At 36.8% G+C, this 22242-nt stretch overlaps 1 protein-coding gene across 1 annotated transcript in view; it reads right to left on the bottom strand.

Moving 5' to 3' along the window:
* Nucleotides 1–22242, bottom strand: part of fam13b (family with sequence similarity 13 member B) — a 54187-nt gene that overhangs the window by 23210 nt on the left and 8735 nt on the right. The window contains exons 2-7 of the mRNA XM_016455372.1: nucleotides 19639–19797; nucleotides 18945–19125; nucleotides 16195–16404; nucleotides 15163–15340; nucleotides 14026–14170; nucleotides 6491–6606 (exon numbers count right to left, since the gene is read on the bottom strand). Of these exons, the coding sequence (XP_016310858.1) occupies nucleotides 6491–6606; nucleotides 14026–14170; nucleotides 15163–15340; nucleotides 16195–16404; nucleotides 18945–19095 (800 nt within the window). The 5' untranslated portion in view covers nucleotides 19096–19125; nucleotides 19639–19797. The remainder of the gene's footprint in view (nucleotides 1–6490; nucleotides 6607–14025; nucleotides 14171–15162; nucleotides 15341–16194; nucleotides 16405–18944; nucleotides 19126–19638; nucleotides 19798–22242) is intronic.

Here is a 22242-nt window from a genome sequence, read left to right as displayed (position 1 = left end):
AGCCAATACAGCATCATCTTTTCTAGATTTTGGCCAAATGTAGCTTACTACTAAACAAAAGAAAAAATCTGTTAATGCTTTAAAGACATTAAAGTATTTTTTCAAGACATTTAAAAATGTTTGCTGCATTGTTAAACAATGCTAGTCGTATAAAATTGCGTTTTGAGAGGAAAAAAACATAAGCTAAAGCCCAATTCGGACGGGACTAGTTTTCCAAAGGACGTTTGAGTTACAATTCTTATCAGCCGACGTCTGTGATTTCATGTACGGATTTGGACGGGACTAACATCTCTGTGTTTATTACCGAGGTAGGAGTGTCTGTGTTTTACATGTGGACGTTGCAGAAGATCACGTGTTCAGGATGTGTGGATTGCGCAAGTAAACATTTGTAAAATTTTAATAAAAAATAAAAATTAAAAATAAACATAAATTTAACATGATTTTATAGAACTAGGTTCTTATAATAAACCCACTGGAATAAAAATGTTTTAACATATAATTTACACGTTATGTAATTGAGTGCAGAAATGAAAGTAATCTCACCTGAAACTGATATTACAGTAGCCAGTCTTAACAGTTTACGTGATTTGGCTCTTCTTGTTGATTTCATTTTTTTATTTCTTCGCAGTGTACCAAAAACATCTACATCCATTATTGGTGCGCAGAAAGCAGAAACTTTTTATTGGAAAGTTTAATGTCCATACATGTAAATATACTAAATGTAAACCCCACTTTAGCATCTCCAAACAAGAACTGAAGTTGTATTTAAATACAATTTCAATGTCTGTTAACAAGAAAGCTATAAAAACATCTAGAACTTGTGCCATGTTTACGATTTTTCCTTAATATGGGCCCTACTTGTATCTTTATTTGGGTGCCCTCTTTTTTTTTGACTACTTCCTGTCCATTTCTTAAGAATTTGTATATTATATTGCTTTTTCTGTTATCTATTAATCCATAAGTAGTTTATTATTGAAAGGTATTTTGTATGTTTTGTACGTACTGTAATCTTTGTTGTTTATTATTGCAATAAAAAAAGAAAGAAAAAAAGAAAGAAAGCAGAAAGTCGAATACCGGCGCGCTAACGAGAGATTGTACGGTAGTTCATGTTGACCAAAACACACAAGAAAAAGCGTTTTGGAAAAAACATTTTCGGCAATCACAGACATTCGCATTTCGGATGGGATTAGATTTCTCTGAGGACCACCGAGTTTGCCAAAAAAACAGTAGGTAATTTGCTCTGGAATTTTTACAGAGGTCGTGTGAGAAAACGACAGACATGGCAGATTCGGACGGGATTAAAATCTCAAAGTACATCTGTGAAACAGAAATTTCTCTAACGTCCCCCTGTTAAAATAGTCCCGTCCGAATAGGGCTTAAGTCGCATATAGGCTCACGTTGCATTTTATGATTACATTCAGAAATAGTGTACGCTAAAATGCCGGTAAAACAAAATGTTTACAATCATTATAAACACAGCTAAAGTTCCCTTCTCTCCGCAACAAATCCTCTAAAGCTAAAGCCCTATTCGGACGGGAGTAGTTTTACAGGGGGGACGTTAGAGAAATTCGTGTTTCACAGACACACTTGGTGATTTTAAATAGTAGCAAATTTACATTCAGAAATAGTGTACGCTAAAATGCCGGTAAAACAAAATGTTTACAATCATTATAAACACAGCTAAAGTTCCCTTCTCTCCACAACAAATCCTCTAAAGCTAAAGCCCTATTTGGACGGGACTAGTTTTACAGGGGGGACGTTAGAGAAATTTGTGTTTCACAGACACACTTGGTGATTTTAAATAGTAGCAAATTACCTACTGTTTTTCAGCAAACTCAGTGATCCTCCGGGAAAACTAATCCCGTCCGAATGTGAATGTCTGTGATTGTGGCGATATATTTTTTTTTTTCACAATGCATTTCCTTGTGTGTTTTGGCCAACGTGAATTACCATAGATGCGCTTACCGCGAGCAACATAGAAAACTAGTCCCGTCCGAACAGGGCTTAAGGCGATTTAAAGTGTTTAGGCTATATAAACGTCAAGCCAAAAACAAATTAATTTAAGGTGAAACTGATGCCAACCTCTCTCATTCGGCACGAATCCAAATGTTTCCATATTCGCGATGTATCTATGCTAAAACATGATTTATTATGTAATAGCCTAGGCTTTGTACTTCATTCGCATCGAACATCATCCGTCGCATATCAGCAAAGTGAGGCGCTGGCCACTCTGAAAGCAACAGATTGTTTTACAGTGTGAAAGTAGTAACTGACCCTTCCACCTATAGACCAATACTGTCAAAAACTGTTCACACGTTCCAAAGCTTGAACAACATGTCTCAAGAACACCAATCTACTGATGCTTATTTTAGGGCTGCGTGAAAGTATTTTCCATAGCTGGTGAAGGATACATTGCAGCGCTTATATTTAGCGTTATGTGCGACACCCTTTCAGATTCAACTGGGGTACAATGGGGCAAGTTGTATAAACATCCACTTGACTGTTGAATAACCTGCTCTTCACCGATGATTTGAGAAGCATGCCAAATTATACGACAATAAAACAATTTTACAAAACATGCTGACTATATAATTGGAAACCGAAAATACAGGCCGGAAAGTATTTATAGCACATTGTTTGGAGCAAATTGCATTCTCTGAAGTTAATCACTAATTATTTGCTATCCCGACACAGCATAAATGCCTGGTAACATATCATAAAAACTATAAAATGTTATCTGTTACTGCTGTGAATGACAGGCCATTAGAGATAGCATCACAGCATCAAAAAAATAACAATGCTCCTGTATGCCTCTGTTGTGACATGTCCCATGTCCTTAAGGAGGTTTATGATGTGAAAGCCTTCTTGGCCTTAAAAGGGTCACGAGACATAACTTTAAAAAAAATTGTGCACCCAAACAGACCATTTTCAATTAAATGAGTGGTTTTGCTGCGGCCTTTCCTTTAAAGCTTCAATGTAAACAGCCATTGTAATGCTTGGCTATCATCTTTGCATAGGAAATAAATCACCAAATCATCAAATAATTCCATCAAATAATGCAATACTCGAGACAGGCCTTAATGAGCCCTTTATGCAAGGTGATTTGGAAGAAAAAACATTGTACAAATGTTTTTATATATGTGCTAAAACTAGTGGAAAGAAAATTGCTTTTGTGCTGAAAAGAGCCGTGGGCGAATCTTTTAAAAGCCTGGCACTGATGAACAGCTTATTAGACCCAGAGCGTTTGGATGTGCTCGTATTAATTAGCAGCTTTGCTCCGCCCATTTCTCTGCTGATCATTGCTTGTGTCTGACTTAGACCTACTGCAGCAGCTGCCATCCAAAGCTGTTCGTGTGGAGACTAAACACTTCAAAGTGGGTAGGATTAGCAAAGATCCTTATACGAATAAACACGTGGGGAACGAATAAAAAAATGTGGGGAACATTGTTTATGCAACACAAATGCACACTATATTTCTGTTCCTAAACATACCAAGATGGCATTTTACAGCATCACATGTGTGCTCCTGACACATAGGCTTTAAAAAGATAGGCAGTAAAATTATGCTGCCTTTTAAGACCTATTTTTGTTTAAATTCTAAATCAGCAGAGCATGTATCCTTCACAAAAAAAAAAGCAAAGTCAGAATGCATTGCAACAAGCTGACTCAAAATATACACTACTGTTCAAAAATTTGGGGTCAGTAAGATTTTTTTTATATCATTTTATTTAGCAAGGACACATCGATCAAAAGTGACGGTAAATACAGTTATAATGATACAAAAATTTCTCTATAACAAAAATGTTATAAAAATTAATTTTCTACTAATTACTGTTCTTTCGAAATTTCTATTCATCAAAGAATCTTGAAAAATATATCTTGGGTTTCCACAAAAATATCAAGCAGCACAACTATTTTTGCTGATAATAAGAAATTAATAAGAATAATAAAAGAATAATAAGAAACAACACTGCTAATAATAAGTGTTTCTTGAGAAGCAAACCAGAATATTAGAATGATTTCTGAAGGATCATGTGACAATGAAGACTGGAGAAATTATGCTGAAAATTCAGCTTTGATCACAGAAATAAATTACATTGTAAAATATTTTAAAATAGAGGGCAGTTATTTAAAATTACAATAATATTTCAGAATTTTACTGCATTTTTGATAAAATTAATGCAGTCTTGGTGAGCATAAGAGACTTCTTTCAAAAACATTAAAAAGTATCAACAAGAAATCATTAAAAAATAAAAAAAATAAAATTGCCCCATATTTTGGTGTGGTCTGTATTTTGTAACACTCATTAGAGTGTCAAATTGTTATAAAAGCAACGTCAAAAGTCAAAATCAAAAATCAATTGTGAATAAAGTTTCTTGTGCGCTATTTCCATGATGCAATGCCTATGAATGTTATAAATAATTCACTTCTGAGAACCCTTAGAAGGGAGCGGCTAATGGAACAAAACCAATGACAGCAGCAGAGCCAAACAAATAAGTTTTTTTGGAAAGAATGCAAGAATATAAATCTGTCTCGCTTCAGCAAGTATTTCTCAATGTTGTTTTGACACATGCCAACTCTCATGGCCGTCTGTTTATTAGGATTAAAGGTTGAAGCATTTAATCACCTTAAACACGGAGCGACTGTCCAAACACCGTTACCTTATTATCACTGATTTGAGTCACGAACATTTCACATTTAGTCTCAATCCAAAACACTTATCCAATTTAGCTTGTGTCAGACAGAAACATGCTACCAATCCATTTTGTGTTACCTTACCAGACACCTTTCTGCAGACCGCCCGATGACTCACGGGAAGAGCTACAGGTTAATGACAGCCATAAATCATACTCTCCACACCCTTACATACCACGTTTAAAACCTAGAGCATGTCTATAAAAACAGCTACACATAAAATAAGATGCCAGACTCATTGACTTGGTATGGCTCTTAAGTGCTAGGTTTATAACATGGCATCAAGGCAAGGCCATCTGACATTTAGGACGCTGGAGTTTGAAGTCACCTTCTGAAAGTGTGTCCTGATCGACTTCAGAGGAACAAAGGCCAAGAGAGTTCACGGCTCAGACGGCTGATAGGTCAGTTATGGGTGTCAAACGCAGCGGGCAGACACCAGTGTTAAGAAAGAAAAAACCTACTCATATTTTTAAACTATAATCAAGCTACTCTTTAGGGAAAGTAATTAGCTAAACTACAACATGCAAACAAAAAGTAGCTAAATACACTGAAGCTACTTGAAGACACAATATGTATTTTTTTAAATGCATTTTTTAAAACTACTTACTAATCGACATGCAATTGATAATTTAACCTGATGCATATCTTTCTTGCACAAAAACATGGTTCATTTAACTCATTTATTGTTCGTTCATTTAGGTCAACTCCCATTTAGGGTACAACATTAAACTTGGACAGATAAATCCACAGCAAATAACCAGAAATACTGCCTAACTTATATCATACTAAATTATATAAATATTTTGTTTACATGAACTGTCAGAACAGGATTTTCCACTTTCCCACACGGCAAAAGCTAAAAACATGCCTATATAAATCAAATGTACTAATCAACTGAAACTAAAAACTGTCAGACTGACTAATGAACCATTTTGTAGCATCATAACTTTTAGTATCTTTAGATTTTGAAATGTTTTCGAAAGAAGTCTCTTCTGCTCACCAAGTCTACATTTATTTGATCAACAATACAGTGAAAACAGTAATATTGTGAAATATCATTACAATTTAATAACTTTTCTATTTGAATTTATTTTAAAATGTAATTTATTATCTTCAATGTAGAAAACAGCTGTACTGCTTAAGATTAGCAAGGAAAAACTTGATACATTTTTTTCCCCAGAATTCTTTGATGTATAGAAAGTTCAAAAGAATAGAATGCATTTGAAATGGAAATCCTTTGTAACATTGTAACTGTATTTGCTGTCACTTTTGATCAATTACTTTCTATAAAAAAAATCTTATTGAACCCACATTTTTGTTACGTTAACACAATCAAATGATTCATATCTGGTGCAAGAGCTGGTGGAAAACATGTCAGCATGTGGTAAGTGGCACAGATGTGAGGTTATGTAAAGGTAACTTGTGTTACTGTACCTTTAAATTAGGGCTGCACGATAAATCGCATGCGATATTTAACTCGCATCTTATCAGTAAAGCCGGTTCTGTAATCAGCGGTAAATCTCCATCACCTGCGGGCTTTCACATTGAGCAGCATTAACTACACAGAGCCGTTGTGCACTTGATTTATCGCACAGATTTATCGCTGATTACAGAACCGGCTTTACTGATAAGATGCGCATTAAATATTGCATGCGATTTATCGTGCAGCCCTACTTTAAATATATATATATATACACACACACACAAGCTCATATTAAATTGCACAGGGAGATGCCTAAGAGGGATCTCAGACTAGACAGATCCCAGATGAAGATGTTTCTAAAACTGCTTTTACCTGGGGGAGGGGGCGACATGTGCATGTTTAGGGGAAAGGGAGGAGGGACCATCCTCCCCGTCCCGTGGGAGCTCCTCACAAGCCTCCAACTTCTCTTCCTCCAGGAGCTCGGTGATCTGCAGGGAAGAGAGAGAGAGAGAGAGAGAGAGAGAGAGAGAGAGGGAAATGTGAATACCACAGGTCTGCTGACACCACTTCAGCAGCATTTATGTCTAATTCATCATTAGTATTATTACATTACATGTCAACATCTTACGGCCCTGTGAGATCCAGGCATTATGCAACGCCCCACACCTACGCCGATTATCAGCAGGGAGCCTAATTTACACGCCTGCATACGCGATTACACGCATGCTGACTCGTGACATCACACATACGATGGTGATAACTACAGGATGTTATATAATGCTGCCATGGATCCTGATGTTATTAATTAGATACAATTATTAAAATTATTATTTTATTTATTTTGAGCATGTAATTCATATACATTTTAACAAATGTAATATTAGACAATTATGGTGCATTAAATAATTTTAAGTCATATCTTATCTTTATACAGTGGTGGCCAAAATTATTAGAACACTAGTATTTTCTCCAGCTAAAAAAATCTTTTGCTGTAGTGTGTCAGTAGGAAATATCAGTTTACATTTCCAAACATGCCATTAATTGTAATAATCCAGTGAAATTTTTGTTTGCTCCACACAGAGATCTGATCTGATCATCATCAGTCTGTCTGGAATGACATGAAGAAACAGAACAAACTGAGACGGACTCAATCCAGAAGAACTGTGGCAACGTCTCCAAGACGCTTCAAGAAACCTACCTGCAAAGCTACAGTACTGTTCAAAGTTTTAGGCACTTGTGTAAAAATGCTGTAAAATGAGGATGCTGTCTAAAATAATGTCATAAATAGATTTTCTTCATCAATTAACTTCTATTAACTAAATTAAATCAACATTTGGTGTGAGCATCCTTTGTGTTTAAAGCAGCTTTTGCCCTCGGTGCACTTGCGCATAGTTTTTCAGGAAGCTTTGCAGGGAGGTTTCTTGAAGCGTCTTGGAGACGTTGCCACAGTTCTTCTGGATTGAGTCTGTCTCAGTTTGTTCTGTTTCTTCATGTCATTCCAGACAGACTGATGATGATCAGATCTGTGTGGAGCAAACAAAAATTTCACTGGATTATTACAGTTAATGGCATGTTTGGAAATGTAAACTGATATTTCCTACTGACACACTACAGCAAAAGATAGAAATAACTGACTTAAAATCATTTTTAGCTGGTTAAAAAATACTAGTGTTCTGATAATTTTGGCCACCACTGTATATCTGAGTGCATGCGTTTATCACTAGTGTGGCTTTCCTGAAGACTTGAATGAATTACGTAACACAAGAGTTTTGTGAAAAATAGGTTTTGATGAAATATGTGCTAACAGTCAGTCAGAGGAATTCAAACCACGGCACACGGCGTTCAAGGCTGCACATTCGTGTGTAAATCTATCTGACAGTATTTAATATCAGACAAACTTTGGCACTAACACACCATCAAATGCACCCTGCATCTGCTGCAGTATTGCTGCCATGTTGCCATAGCAACCATTTCCCTCCACATCTGATTGGCCGAGCGGGGCTGCTGTTGAGCGACCGTGCAGATATGAGTCACATGCAGCGTGCAGAACGGCTGCCGAAGGCTCGGAGGATGACCATCTTCACACATCTCTATATGCTTCCAGCCACGGTTCACTCTCATTTATCTTTTGGACACTGAAGCCCCAGATTCTGCAATTTTAAGCCATTTTATTTTAGGATCTTTCATCTTACCTGCCTTTCACACTATATTTCTCCAGACTAGAGTGTTATATTGCACATCTTAGAGGTGGGAATCCTTAGGGACCTCACCATTTGATTTGATCTGCTTTTTTCAGGAAGACAATGCATTGTGATTATTCAGCAACAGCACAGCTCAAAATGTGCATCTATGTAAAGATCTAGCATAAAAGTATAACTTTAACGCATTCTGAGTCACTTTGGGTAAAACTGCTTTTGGATAAAGGTGCCAAAAGCATAAAAGTAAATGTACATAATGATGCAAAATGCTAGTTGGTTGCTTCCTCTGAAAAGATGTGCTTTTAAATCTAGCCGAAAACTTACATGCAGTGTAATGTCTGTAATGATCTGTCCTCCTATGTTTTTTTTTTCAATTATCAGAATTAATAATAGTAATAATAACATCAGTGGCAAAATGCATAATAATAATAGTAATAATAATAATAATAATAATAGATTATAATAAAATTACAAAATACTAATACAACTATTATAAATTTTATTATAACTAACAATAATGCCAACAAAAATCATTCTTAATGTTATTATTATTAGTAGTAGTAGTATGTATTATTATTATTATTATTCTATTTCATATCTTAATTACAAATAATAATAATAAAATAAAATTACAAAATACCAATACAATTATGAATTGTGTTTATTATAACTAATAATAATGCCAACAACAACTACTATTATTAGTTGTATTAGTAGTATATATTATTATTCTATTTCTTATAACTTAATAATAATATAAAATACTAATACAATTATTATTAATTGTTTATTATAACTACTAATAATGCCTACAACAATAATAATTATTATTAGTAGTAGTAGTATGTATTATTATTATTCAATGTCTAATGTAATAATAATAATAATATAAAATTACAAAATACTAATAAAATTATTATTGTACTAATAATAACACCAATGACAATAATCATTATTATTATTATTAGTAGTAGTATGTATGTATTATCATTATTCTATTTCTTATAACTTAATAATAATAACACAAAATTACAAAATACTAATACAATTATTACTATTAATTTGGTTTATTATAACTAAAAATAATAATGCCAACAACAATTATTATTATTAGTAGTAGAAGTATTAGTATGTATCATTGTTATTCTATTTGTTATAAGTTAATAACAATAATAATAATAATTATTATTATTATTCATATTAATAATTTGTGGACTGATGTAGAATTGTTTTTAGATGTCTCAATGGACACAAAAACTGAGGTGTTTTAAGAAAATCAACAAAGTAAAACTTGCAGATGTGAAGGAAATGAGCCCTGCCTCTCACCGTTTTCATTATTAGAAACTACTGCTTTCAAAACACGACCACATAATCTTAAGCACTGACGCTGCAGCCAACGTGGGGAAAACATCCTCACAGCTTCATCCATGATGTTTTAATACCTCCAGGAAGCTGAAGCACGCAGAAACTCTTTGAGGCCTTTGTTTGGCCTCAGAGGCTTTGTTAATGTGCCGCCTCCAGATTATACAACAACATCTGCATACAAAAACCAACAGCAGAGAGCTGACTGAGACTCTAATTAAAGGCGCTCTTCATTAATTAGTAAAAACGCTGTCAACCACACACACAAACCAAAGAGGAAAAACAACCCACACGAATGGAGAACTCATCTCACAGCCTCTGAGGATCAGAAAAACAGGCTCAGCAACTGTGTGTGCAAAGATCTGCAGCGTTGCACGGTGACCTGCTTTATTTCAGTGTCTGGCCACAACAGGTCTGAACATTTCAGGGCAGAAACAGGAATTTGAAAAACAAAAGGACACAACCTTTTTACAGTCACCAGAGTTTGAATGATAAACACACAACAGCAAGTGTTGCTAGGGAGATTAGGGCACGGTCACCAGTCAGGGCTGCTCATAATAAGCCGTGCATCCTTATATGGACAGAACATCATCCACCTCTGTCCCAAGTCCAATCTCTTAGTAATATGCAATTATCAAAATGATTTAATCTTAGGCACTTATGTAACAAACCCTGCCAATTCAGAATGCTTTATTCAATGCTAAATGACGCCAGCCTTGACATGGGCCAAACAATTACACAAGTCAGCTCCATCTCATCTCAATGAGCCCTGGGTGAGGCATATGATCAGTGTTTGGGAGAGTCTCTGGAGCGGGACACGCTTAGAAATAAATCTGTGATTTATGCCCATATTCATTTCAGCATATGCCAGCTCCTTGAGCACTGGCTGGAATCCAGATAGGTCACCCAGGACCTTCCCCATGCTGCTTACATTTGTTTCTGTCCTTTCGGTTTCTTATGCCGTCTCTTACAGTACGGAGGACCTTCAGCAGACTGTAATGTCTAGTATTTCTAAGCATGTCTGCAGTGGTTCCACTGAAACCAATAAGATCTGTTTCAACCTGATCTATCCTTCAAGGGAGGCTGTGGATCTGCTACAAGCAGACTAGTGTAGGGCCCTATGAAAATGCAGACGGAATGGTGGAATCCTATCATAAAAATATCATTTTTAATAGAGTGCCACAGAATTTGTCAAATTTTGGATGAATGAATAAAAAATACTATCACTAATAATCACACAATAAAAAATGTAATTTAATTTTCATTTTATTAAAATATAAATTAAATGAATGTTTTATTTCTTCATTTGATAACCAGAAAAATTTAAATACACAACACAGAATTTCTGAAAAATAAATAAAAATTTCATAGGGCCCTATTATTGTACAAATAAATTTGAATAAATTAAGTTGTTTTTATGCATTCAAATAATTAGACATGCTTAAACACTTATAAAAAAAATGATGTTAAATTGTATAAGTTTCATGATTTCATTGAATTAGACATGCTTTTTGATTAATACAATTTAATTTAACCCTTAACAAGAGTCCAGAAAAATTGAAATGGAACAAAATGGAATTTGGATAGATAAATAAATAAATAAATAGATAAAATGGAATTTGGGAAAAAATAAAACAAATTTCACAGGGCCCAACTAGCTCACAGCTCTGGTCCAAAACGTAATGAGCTTCGAACGTAGTGTGCATTTTAAGGCATCATCGATGTGAAGGCCTGGTCCCGAATATTTCATTTGGCAGCAAAATTGTACAGTTACATTTACTGTTTTTAGCTATTTTTGCATGCAAAATCCAGTAATATCAACAGGAATCTGTGCAATCTGGAATTTCATGTGAGGCTGGAAGATTTCCGCATTCAGATTTGGCACCAGCTTCAAGTTGACAATAGACAGTGGACCTTTTTTTGCCCACAAAACTATACTGAAATTCTGCTGAAATTTTGCTATAGGACCACACCTGTACTATTTTACATAATGCATGTGAATACTATTAAATGCTGCAGTGATGACGTATTAAGTAGGCCAACCTGGAAGCTACAGTACAGAAGTCGTTTCCCTTGACAAAAACCCAACAGGATTTTCTCGCTGGCTTCTGGATTATTGCAGAAATTAAACCCCGTGAAAAACAAACGTTAATGATTCTTACGTTTTGTTCATGATCAAATTCTTCACAAATGAACACAACTTCTATGAATTTTAAAGCCTAAATACATTATACAACTGCCAGAAACAAACATTTCCAACGGCTCTTTCAGTCTTGATTTAAAAAAGTGTGATGATATTTAATGTTTCTGACAACCTCTGTAGTGCCATTTAGTGACTTGTTAGCAACTGCCTTTTTCAAGAAAAGCAAAAGCTTGAACAAAATCACAACTGAGGTATTACTGAAGTATTTTACGTCATAGAATTAAATGTGAAAATATCTTGAGCTCGTGTTAACCACATACCCTACGTCTGGCATTTAACCAAAAACACATTCAAAACCCCCCAAAACGATGAAATTCTTTTCCATTTCTGTCTTTTGGCCTACAAAAACACGTCATCCCTGCAGCAGTCCACTGGAATCAGTTGTGAGTTATGTCTATGTAAAGCTTTTCAAATCACTCATTTGAGCAGTTTAATGATGGCTAAGGTGTTGACTGAAAAGGCAGCTGCCTATGTAGAGATTAGACAGCAAGGCAGCTCTCCAGGTTATGCTGTTTAGATGAACCTTTCCCAGGTCTGTAAATTTCTGCCTGTTATGAAAAGACCAGCGCAGGTGCCAGAACCAAACTTTCATCACTCGGTTATGTAACTGTAGTTAGTATTGTCTTTGTACAAAAGGGTTGTTTCCTCTTTTTTGCCAGTCTGACTTAAGGGAGAAGGAGAAGGAGAAGACTCTTGGAAAGAACTTACAGCCCATTATTAACCAGACATGTAAAGTCTGGTGATGTAAGAAATCTCGAGCTCCTTAAAGGATGTGAGTGTCATACAAATGAGATTTAAAACGATCTGCACTTTCAAAGAAAACAAATGACTGTGAGAGAACCTGCAGTCTGCAAACGCTCACAGACACACCGAACGCAGGACACACGCCTTGGGATGGATTTCAGTCGATTACATAACACTGCAGATGTAATATCCTTCTAACACTGCTTTTCCTTTTTCTGTGCTTCACATCTGCTTGTGTAAAGCGCTGCCTCCACCTGGAACTGGGGCAAACGGCACACATTTTAAAAGCTTTAAACAAACACAGAGCGTAAGTATATAATCGCCTTTTAAAACTCAAATCGCAATATCGCATTTGCAAGGTTTGGGCAAGTATTTCATGAGGAACAAAGCTAATACCGACTTACACTAAGCCTATTGATCTAGAAAACAAATGTACAACTTCCCCTAAAGCATTTGTAAGCGCTGCACTAACAATTAGCCGTGCACTGATCAGGAAATATGATGAATATGAATATATATGAATTTTAAAACTGTTACAGGTTGAAACTAATCCAAATCACCGATAATTTTCTAACGCCTTTTTTATCATCAGTTTACAATGTCTTTTTGTGAAATGTCAACATTTATGGTAATATTCTGTTCTCACTCTTTGGGATATTAGCAATGATCACACTTTATCCAATACTAACTCTAAATAATTATTGGCATCTGCGATTTGTTTACTCTTTGGGGCTTGGTTTAAGTTGTCACAAACCACTTTTAATAATGCATTTACAAAACTTCTCAGTGATGTTACCCCAGGATAAACACACTGCATATACAACATCTGCATATACAACAGATTTACCATCACTAATGTATTTGTTGTTTAATTCACTTCTGCATCTGTTTGCATTTTCGTTTTTATCTCTAATTGGACAGCGCTTCAGCTGAATGTGAAAATGGACATGCTACAATTTATAAGCATGTCATTTATTTTCTAAATAAACAGGCTGTAAACATCTGAATCTGCCATATGTACATCAATTTGACAGTCACCACTGATAAGCTACTACTAAATATATTGTAGAAACTTCATTTTCTGTAAAGCTGCTTTGCAACGATTTGTATTGTGAAAAGCGCTATATAAATAAACTTGAATTGAATCCAACAATTTACTTCCGTGGCTGCTGTCATATGCAGAGCACTGAGACAAAGCTCATTCATTATTAGTGTCCGTGTATTGTGTGATGCACGCAGCGATTCACAATATCATCTGGTAGAGATTCAGTGGTTGATTGAATGGTGCATCCTTGTCATGAACTTTTCTGGGCTTTGAATAAATAGCATCAGTTTCATACAGATGAGCAGCACTAATGTCAATAATAGCACTGCTGAAGCACATAGGAAAGAAAGTTCACCTGGTCATTAATGGAGCTGTAGTCATTGGTGTTGGAAATGTCATCGTCCTCCGAGTCAAAGAAGTCCTCCTGGTTCTCCAGCAGTTCTGCCAGAATACGGCTTACCGACTCCTGCTCTCTCAGATCCTCCGCATCTGTGTCTAAACTGCAGAACGTAGACAGGAATCAGGTTAAACGTGTGTCATTTTCTGATGGTAAAATACTTTCTTCTATATCAGCTTAATATGTCTGTAGACTGATTTCCTCAACTGTGTAAATGCTGACTTTTTGGTGCAAAATAATTAAAATATTGCTCTGTTTGTTTGAGAATCCAACCATCTGGGCTCTAAAACATTAGCTAAACCATTCGTGTGAGTTTGGGGCAAGACTGTCTTGTCTGTCTAACAGGAAACGAGTGTTTGGGAATCAGTTTGAAAACTTAATGCTATTCCATTTGGTGAGTCTAAGGGGCCGTTCACACAGAATGCGTTTTTTCCATTCCAATGCGCTACATTTCCATTGTTTTTCTATGTAAACGCTAGATGGATGTGTATAACCGTTGTGCTCGCGTCTTTTGTGAGCGCACATTTTTAAGATGCCACGTCAAGTTAAAAGAATTTCAACTTTTACACACAGCGTCACTCATCAATGTCAGTTCCAAAACAGTGGACCAATCAGAAGACCCCGGAGGCGGGGCAAGCAGTGTGAGCTATTGTTTACAGTAGCAAGTTGGCATGGCAACTGTTTTATTTGACGGCAACATGGCAGAGGAGGCATTCTGCACTGTGCTTTTTAAACGCAGTGCATTCCTGAGCACTGCGTCTCGGGTTTTTAGACGCGTTTTGTGTGAACGTCCCCTAATGCTGCAGAAATGATACATTTCAGCGCAATTTTTTTCATGGATCTCCACACAATTGATTCGACAGTCAACCTCAACATCATCTACCCTGCCCTTTGAATTAATCTTAGCTCTGTTTATCATTTGACCCTATTTAAGACTTTCCCACACAATCGAAACTGTGAAGATTCTGTGTGGGCATACACCAGTATAAACAGTCTTACACTGGAAAAAATGACTGTTCGCTCTTCCAACATGATTTTCTCTTCCGCAAGCAAAATAGCTAATATGAATTATCAGAAACTATAAAAGCATCTTACTGGAAAATGTCTGGCCCGAAGACGGCAGCGAGAGCTCCTATGCTCCAGCTCTCCTCCTGAAGAGACGCCACACCAGACAGAAATCGGCAGAGGAAGCGGAGCAAACTGTAATTGACCTGCGGCAGCTGTTGAAGGAAGTACTTCATGTTTCTGCCCAGCTCTTCCTCACTGCTGTAGTCTAAAGGAGAGCAAACAAACCAGCGGTCAGAATGAGGAGGAAGTTCAGAGGGACGTGCAGTTATTATGATAGTAGGTGAGCTGGCTGATGTAAAGGCGTGAAAGACTATGGCCGTGCTTTGATGATGCAATCATATTACAAGTCTGTCAAGTTGCCAGAACATTCCAGAAGGTAAAACGAGCATTTGCAGAGAGATGCAACTTAAAGGGATAGTTCACCCAAAAATGATAATGACCTCACGATTTACTCACCCTCGAGCCATCCTAGGTGTATATAACTTTCTTCTTTCAGACAAATACAATCGGAGTTATATAAAAAAATGTTCTGGCTATTCCAAGCTTTATAATGGCAGTGAATGGGTGCTGAGATTTTGAAGCACAAAAAAGTGTGTTCACCCATCATAAAAGGTGCTCCACGCGGCTCCAGAGGGTTAATAAAGGCTTTCTGAGATGAATCAATGTGTCTGTGTAAGAATAATATCCATATTTAAAACTTTATAAACCGTAATCTCTATCTAGAAGCTAGAGATTACGGTTTATAAAGTTTTAAATATGGATATTTTTCTTACACAAGGCCTTTATTAACCCCCTGGTCTCGTGTGGTGCACTTTTTATGATGGATGGATGCACGTTTTGGGCTTTAAAAATCTCGACCCTCCATTCACTGCCATTATAAAGCTTGGAAGAGCCGGGACATTTTTTAATGCATCTCTGATAGTATTTGTCTGAAAGAAGAAAGTCATATACACATAGGATGGATCGAGGGTGAGTAAATCATGGGGTCATTTTAACTTTGGGTGAATTATCTCTTCAAGCCAATTCGGACAGCTGGTAGGATAACAGAGCTTCATCCACCTTGATAGAGCTGCATTATTTGCGCCTGTAAGCCTGCAGGGATGACGGGCTCGGGGAGCTCCTGCAGGAAGAGGCGTAGCAGGCTGACGGCAGATGCCAAGTCGGCCTCCTTCTCCAGGTTGACTTCAACGCCGCTGTCGTAGCGCTGCCTGAGCCATTCCACGCGTTCTGCGTTCCCGTTCACTAGAAATAGACCCAGGTGCAGCCCTCCTACAAAACACAAACACACAGCTCACTAAGACAAACCTACGTGCAGAATAACGTATAAACATCTCACCGAAGAGACTCTAATCGCTGAATCATTGCACAGAGAAGCTGACTAAGCGGAGCAGTTACTTGTTAAACTCGTAATCCCTTTAGTCAGATCTGTTAGCATGATAACATCAGCTCCGTTCTCTCCGTCTGCCATCTATGAGATAATGAAACAGGCTTGCTGATTTTTTAAAAAAGAACTGCGGCAAATTTTAATTTCAGGACGGAACAAGTTTACATTCTTCAACCCAAATGTTTAGAATAAAACCAATAATGCATATTTTATATTCTTGACTGAAGCGCTTTTAAAATAAACTCTAGATTTCTGCCAGATCAGATCAGAAGCTTCCTAAAAGCTCAGTTGGCAAATCAGCATTAGCCGGTCTGTCTCGGTTCCCATTCCTGGTGCTCTGTGTGTGTATATAAGACTCTGCACCGCATGAGGGGAAGCCACAACGTCGCTCACTGTTATGTCTAAATTAGCTTCAGTACAAAAACATCCTTCCGTATGAAACGGTGGAGGAGAATTGCCAGTGTGCTGAACTCAGAGAGGAAGAGCTGATCTGTTAGCATGATAACATCAGCTCCGTTCTCTCCGTCTGCCATCTATGAGATAATGAAACAGGCTTGCTGATTTTTTAAAAAAGAACTGCGGCAAATTTTAATTTCAGGACGGAACAAGTTTACATTCTTCAACCCAAATGTTTAGAATAAAACCAATAATGCATATTTTATATTCTTGACTGAAGCGCTTTTAAAATAAACTCTAGATTTCTGCCAGATCAGATCAGAAGCTTCCTAAAAGCTCAGTTGGCAAATCAGCATTAGCCGGTCTGTCTCGGTTCCCATTCCTGGTGCTCTGTGTGTGTATATAAGACTCTGCACCGCATGAGGGGAAGCCACAACGTCGCTCACTGTTATGTCTAAATTAGCTTCAGTACAAAAACATCCTTCCGTATGAAACGAATTTGCCAGTGTGCTGAACTCAGAGAGGAAGAGCTGGTGTTTGGAGACAACAGTGGCGGCTAAAGCCCTTTAAAGAACTTAACAGCCCTGCCAACATATTTTCAACATCCTGCCTGTGCTGCAGTTTAAACATCAGGCTGCAGTCCTCATCTCTTTAAAGAGAATTTAAAATATTCTCACAGTCTGCTGGATGTGCGAGTGAGAAGTTCAGCAATTTGCAGATACCAGTCTTTGAAAAAGAGTAAAACGTGAAGGACTCTGCATTTACGTCTCTACATGCAGCAGTTAATTAGTAGGTGAGAGACTCGCTGTATTGATACAGTGGTATTATAAAAAGCCTCGGGCCGAAAATTTTTCTTATTTTCGCTTTTAACTCTGTGATGTTGCACAATAAAGGAAGTACATCTTTGATCTGGGAGTACAGGGAAGCCACTCCTATCGTACAGTCAAACCAAACAACATTTTTGGCCTTATCAGATGAAAATGTCATGCTCTGCTACTTTGATAAATACAAAAATATTTAAACTATTTATGTAGCTGCTATATACTCATGTGTTACACAACCTTGCTGCATATTTGAGAGTAACGACTTTGGGGGTTTTGAAGGCATATAAACACAATTATTATGACATCACATCATACTAATTACACAACCTTCCAAAGTTTGGGGACAGTAAGAATTTGTTTTTCTAATATTTTTAAAAATTAATCGCTTTTGCTCATTAAATTAATTTGATAAAAGTAAAAACTGTAATATTGTGAAATACTATTACAATTTAAAATAGTTTTCTATTTATATATATATTTTATATTTTAATATTATAAAATATATTTTCATTACTCCAGTCTTCAGTGTAACAAGATCCTTTAGAAATAATTTTAATATGCTGATTTGGTTTTATGCTGAAATTAATGATCAAACTGTAGTAATGCATAATATTTTTGTTGAAAACATGATTTTATTTTCAGAATTATTTGATTAATAGAAAAGCATTTGTCTGAAATATTTTGTAACATTTTAAATGTCTTTACTGACACTTGTGATCAATTTAATGCATCCTTGCTGAATAAAAAAAAAAGTCTTATTGACCCCAAACCTTTGGATGGGAATGTATATTTGATACACAAACTCATGAAGTTAAAACCAACTAAATTAAAGTGATTGTTAAAAAATAAATAAACACAATAAATCACAACAGCATGGTATTTGAAAACCACAACAAGCTCCAACTATCTGAATACTGTAATCTATGTATAAAGAATGTAAAGCAAGTAAGCTTACATTCTTTGATGACTTTAGTATATTCTTGAACATATTTTGATATCTGTATGAATGTGTATATGTAACATTTTCATTTGCCTGAATGGTTCGGAAACCTCATAAAGCCATGATTCAAATGATAAATATACACTTTCTGGTCTTTTACTGGTCTTCATTTCTGTCCCTGGAGTAATTTCAGTAACTATGATGCTGCTATCAGTGACGGCTAGAAAGAAAGTCCCATGAATCACCAGGGTCCTCCCTGACTCACCATGCTCTTCAATGTACTCGACGATGCTCCTGACCAGCAGAGGGACCTCATGTCCTGGCTGCCCGCTGTGCTGCACCTCCTCCAGGGGGATCCCGAACACTCTGGTCGTGCTGAGGGAGTCACTGAGGGAAGTATTGAGGCTCTTCCTCATCGCCTCCACAGCCTAGCTGCTTCAGTCTGTCTGCACACAGAGATGCCCAGAACAAGGTCACGTCGACCGGCCAGCTCGTCAACTCTCTGTACAAACACGCTATCATGGGTGGGGCGCGAGCTCAAATGACCAACTCCGGACAACAAGAACAAAACAAGCAGAAAATTGGAGCGGGACCTCTCCCATTCTTATTGTGTGTGAGCGTGGAGAAGAGGAGAGCTTAAATAAGTGGAGCGACTGTCATGTGTAAGGATCGTACAGCCGTCAGATGCGGCACGCCGATTTGGTTGATGGTAGCAGGTGCGATTCTCCTTCAACATGCAAATTCCATCACAAACACAGCGAACAAGCTGTTCATGTTAAGGAAAAACTCTGCGACTGCATCTGATTAGCGTTCGGCATGATCAGAAATGTACACACAATCTGAACTTGATCTGTTGAGACACCTGATGTCTTCATGACAACACCAGCTGGTCTCACGCATCTTATCTAAGCAAGTATGCTTGCAACATGAATTGATTTTTTCGTCACAGCAGAGCTTACCTTATTGTAGAAATGCCCAGAAGTTCACTTTATCTCCTGCTCCACTCACTAGTAGTAAACGAATTGTTCAGCTATGGTTGCTTCAGGTTATGGCAGAAGATGAGCCTGTAGTTCCTCATTGACGGACCGCAAATCCTGTTCAGGACTTCAGTGGTTAAGCTGGAGGAAATAAAACACACACAGAGAATAGCAGCATCAGCAAATGCATCAAAACGGATAATAATCTTTCTGATTAAATACTAGCTGGGGCAAATTCTGTGGTCTGAAAAAAGTATCTGGTGAAGTTTAAATCTCAATTAGGAAGAAAAACGGCAGGCAATCTGCTCACCCTGCTGCATATGGCATCACATGAACCACATTTAATACTAAGTGGAATTTTAATCCAAACAAGGTTTCCAATCATGCAACTGAAAGCCTTGATGCTTCACTTTCATTTTTCTTGGAAAAGTATTTTTCTTAATAAAAGTGTTCCAAGACTCTAAACAAGGAAATTAGAATTCCAAAAACATGACAAACCTAGCGTTTAAAAGTTTTGGGTTGTAAGATTTGTTAATGTTTCTTAAGGAAGTCTCTTATGCTCACCAAAGCTGCATTTATTTGATCAAAAACTACAGTAAAAACAGCAATATTGTGAAACATTATTACAATTTAGAATAACTGTTTTCTATTTGAATATATTGTAAAATGTAATTTATTTCTGTGATGCAAAGCTGAATTTTCAGCATCATTACTCCAGTCTTTAGTGTCATATGATCCTTCAGAAATAATCCAAATATTCTCATTTGCTACTCAAGAAACATTTCTGATTATCATCAATGATGAAAACAGTTGAGCTGCTTAATATTTTACCAGGCTTCTTTGATGAATAGTAAGTTCAAAAGAACTCAAATAAAAATTCTTTTTTTGAATGGCACTTTTCTAAGTGTCTTCCAGGATGGACCTTTTTTCTGAAATGTATACACAGTGTTACAGGTCATTAGATCTACTCCATTACTTGTACTATCATTTACATGAATGACTTTTTAAGATGTTAAGAGCACTGTGCCAAATTACAGACCTCTTTAAGGCACGACTAACTTCCCGACACCATGTGGAACAGGAACAAAATGTCCCGAAAACAAATAGGAACGATGTGCGAACTGACCCCTAACAGCAGATGTTATAATCTGCAGACAATTGAGAGTAGATATGCTTCTAATCCCACATATCACGCACGATGACCTTTCACTCACAATGTTGGCCATTGTTAGAGAAGCTAAAAGCGCCTCAGTGCTGAGACAGTTAGCAGAGAGCACAGTATGACCATGGCTCATTCCTCAGAGCTCTGGAGAACACATAATGGGACGATGCTGGAATTTTCTGCAGGCAAATCTCTCCGCATCTCCTTGGTGACATGATGTTTGCAAAGCTAAGTTGTCTTGGTTACTGGTTAGTTGGCAAGTTTGTAGATGCAGTCACAGAAAAGCATGTGATAGATACACAAAGAGCGGCTGCAAACATTCCAGAACATTCCCTGGAACAACAGTGTCCTGAAGACAACCTAACAAGGAGCCCACTGACAGCACACAAACCAAATCTCAAACGCCAATGATTAATTAATAACTACAGCTATCTTTAGGGATGTCTTTAAAAAGATATGTAATTAGGAGGTGCTCAAGGTTCAAACTAGATCTGACCGTTCTCCCTGTAATTTAGGCAAAGCACTTTATTGTAGGTGGTATCTGGTAATCAGGTAACAGGCAATAACAGGTAATCAGGGGAACTGGGCTGAATGCAGCACTTCAAATTCTGATATAACACTTTATGGCACTAGTAGTAAAAACTCTTGATATTTTACAGTCTCACGAGGCAGCAGTGCACTGAAATGTCTCTACTTTGTATTTTTCTCCCTCATAATTGTATGTAATGAATTCACCTCAAACCTTTACACAACGAGTAAATCACTCACGTGACTAAATTTTGCACAAGGTGACTAAATAATGTGTGTCATTAGTAGGGGTGGCCGATATGACCAAAATCTTATATCACGATATGAGTAATTTTATATCACAATAACGATATATATCATGATATACTTTTTTTTTTCTTTTAAAAAGGTTTTTATGATATTAAAATCTTTGATACCATAGAATTTTCATAATCCTTGTCACCAATGTCAATATCAAACTAATTCAAGCCTAAAACGAGACAAAAAAACAAATTCAAGCTCACTGAAGATAAATGAACAGTCATTGATTAAATAAGGATAAGAAACTAATTGCAAACAGGCTTTCTGTTGTAACATCGTGCAAGGTAAATAAGGGTGACAATGGCCATGAATATTTAGTGATTCACACCTGAGAGACAAAGGCCCTCCCATAATGGGCCATCAATATGAATGTGACTGAGGCAGGTAAGAAAGAGTGAGGAGAGTAAAATAATGAGTTTTTTTATTATTTGTATTTGTATTATTTGTATTTTTATTTACAAGCATAATAAAAATATACACAGTGAAGGTCAAGGACACATGATTGAACATACTGATCTGAACACTGAGACTTGAACAGTAACACACCTATGTGCCAAACATTCATAGACTCTAATATCATAGTGTTAACACTCATT

The sequence above is a fragment of the Sinocyclocheilus anshuiensis genome, unplaced genomic scaffold (genome assembly GCF_001515605.1).
Source record: "Sinocyclocheilus anshuiensis isolate Anshui unplaced genomic scaffold, SAMN03320099.WGS_v1.1 scaffold235, whole genome shotgun sequence".
NCBI classification, from domain to species: Eukaryota; Metazoa; Chordata; class Actinopteri; order Cypriniformes; family Cyprinidae; genus Sinocyclocheilus; species Sinocyclocheilus anshuiensis.
The sequence above is the reverse complement of the archived record's forward strand: the minus strand, read 5'-3'. Positions and strand labels throughout refer to the sequence as shown.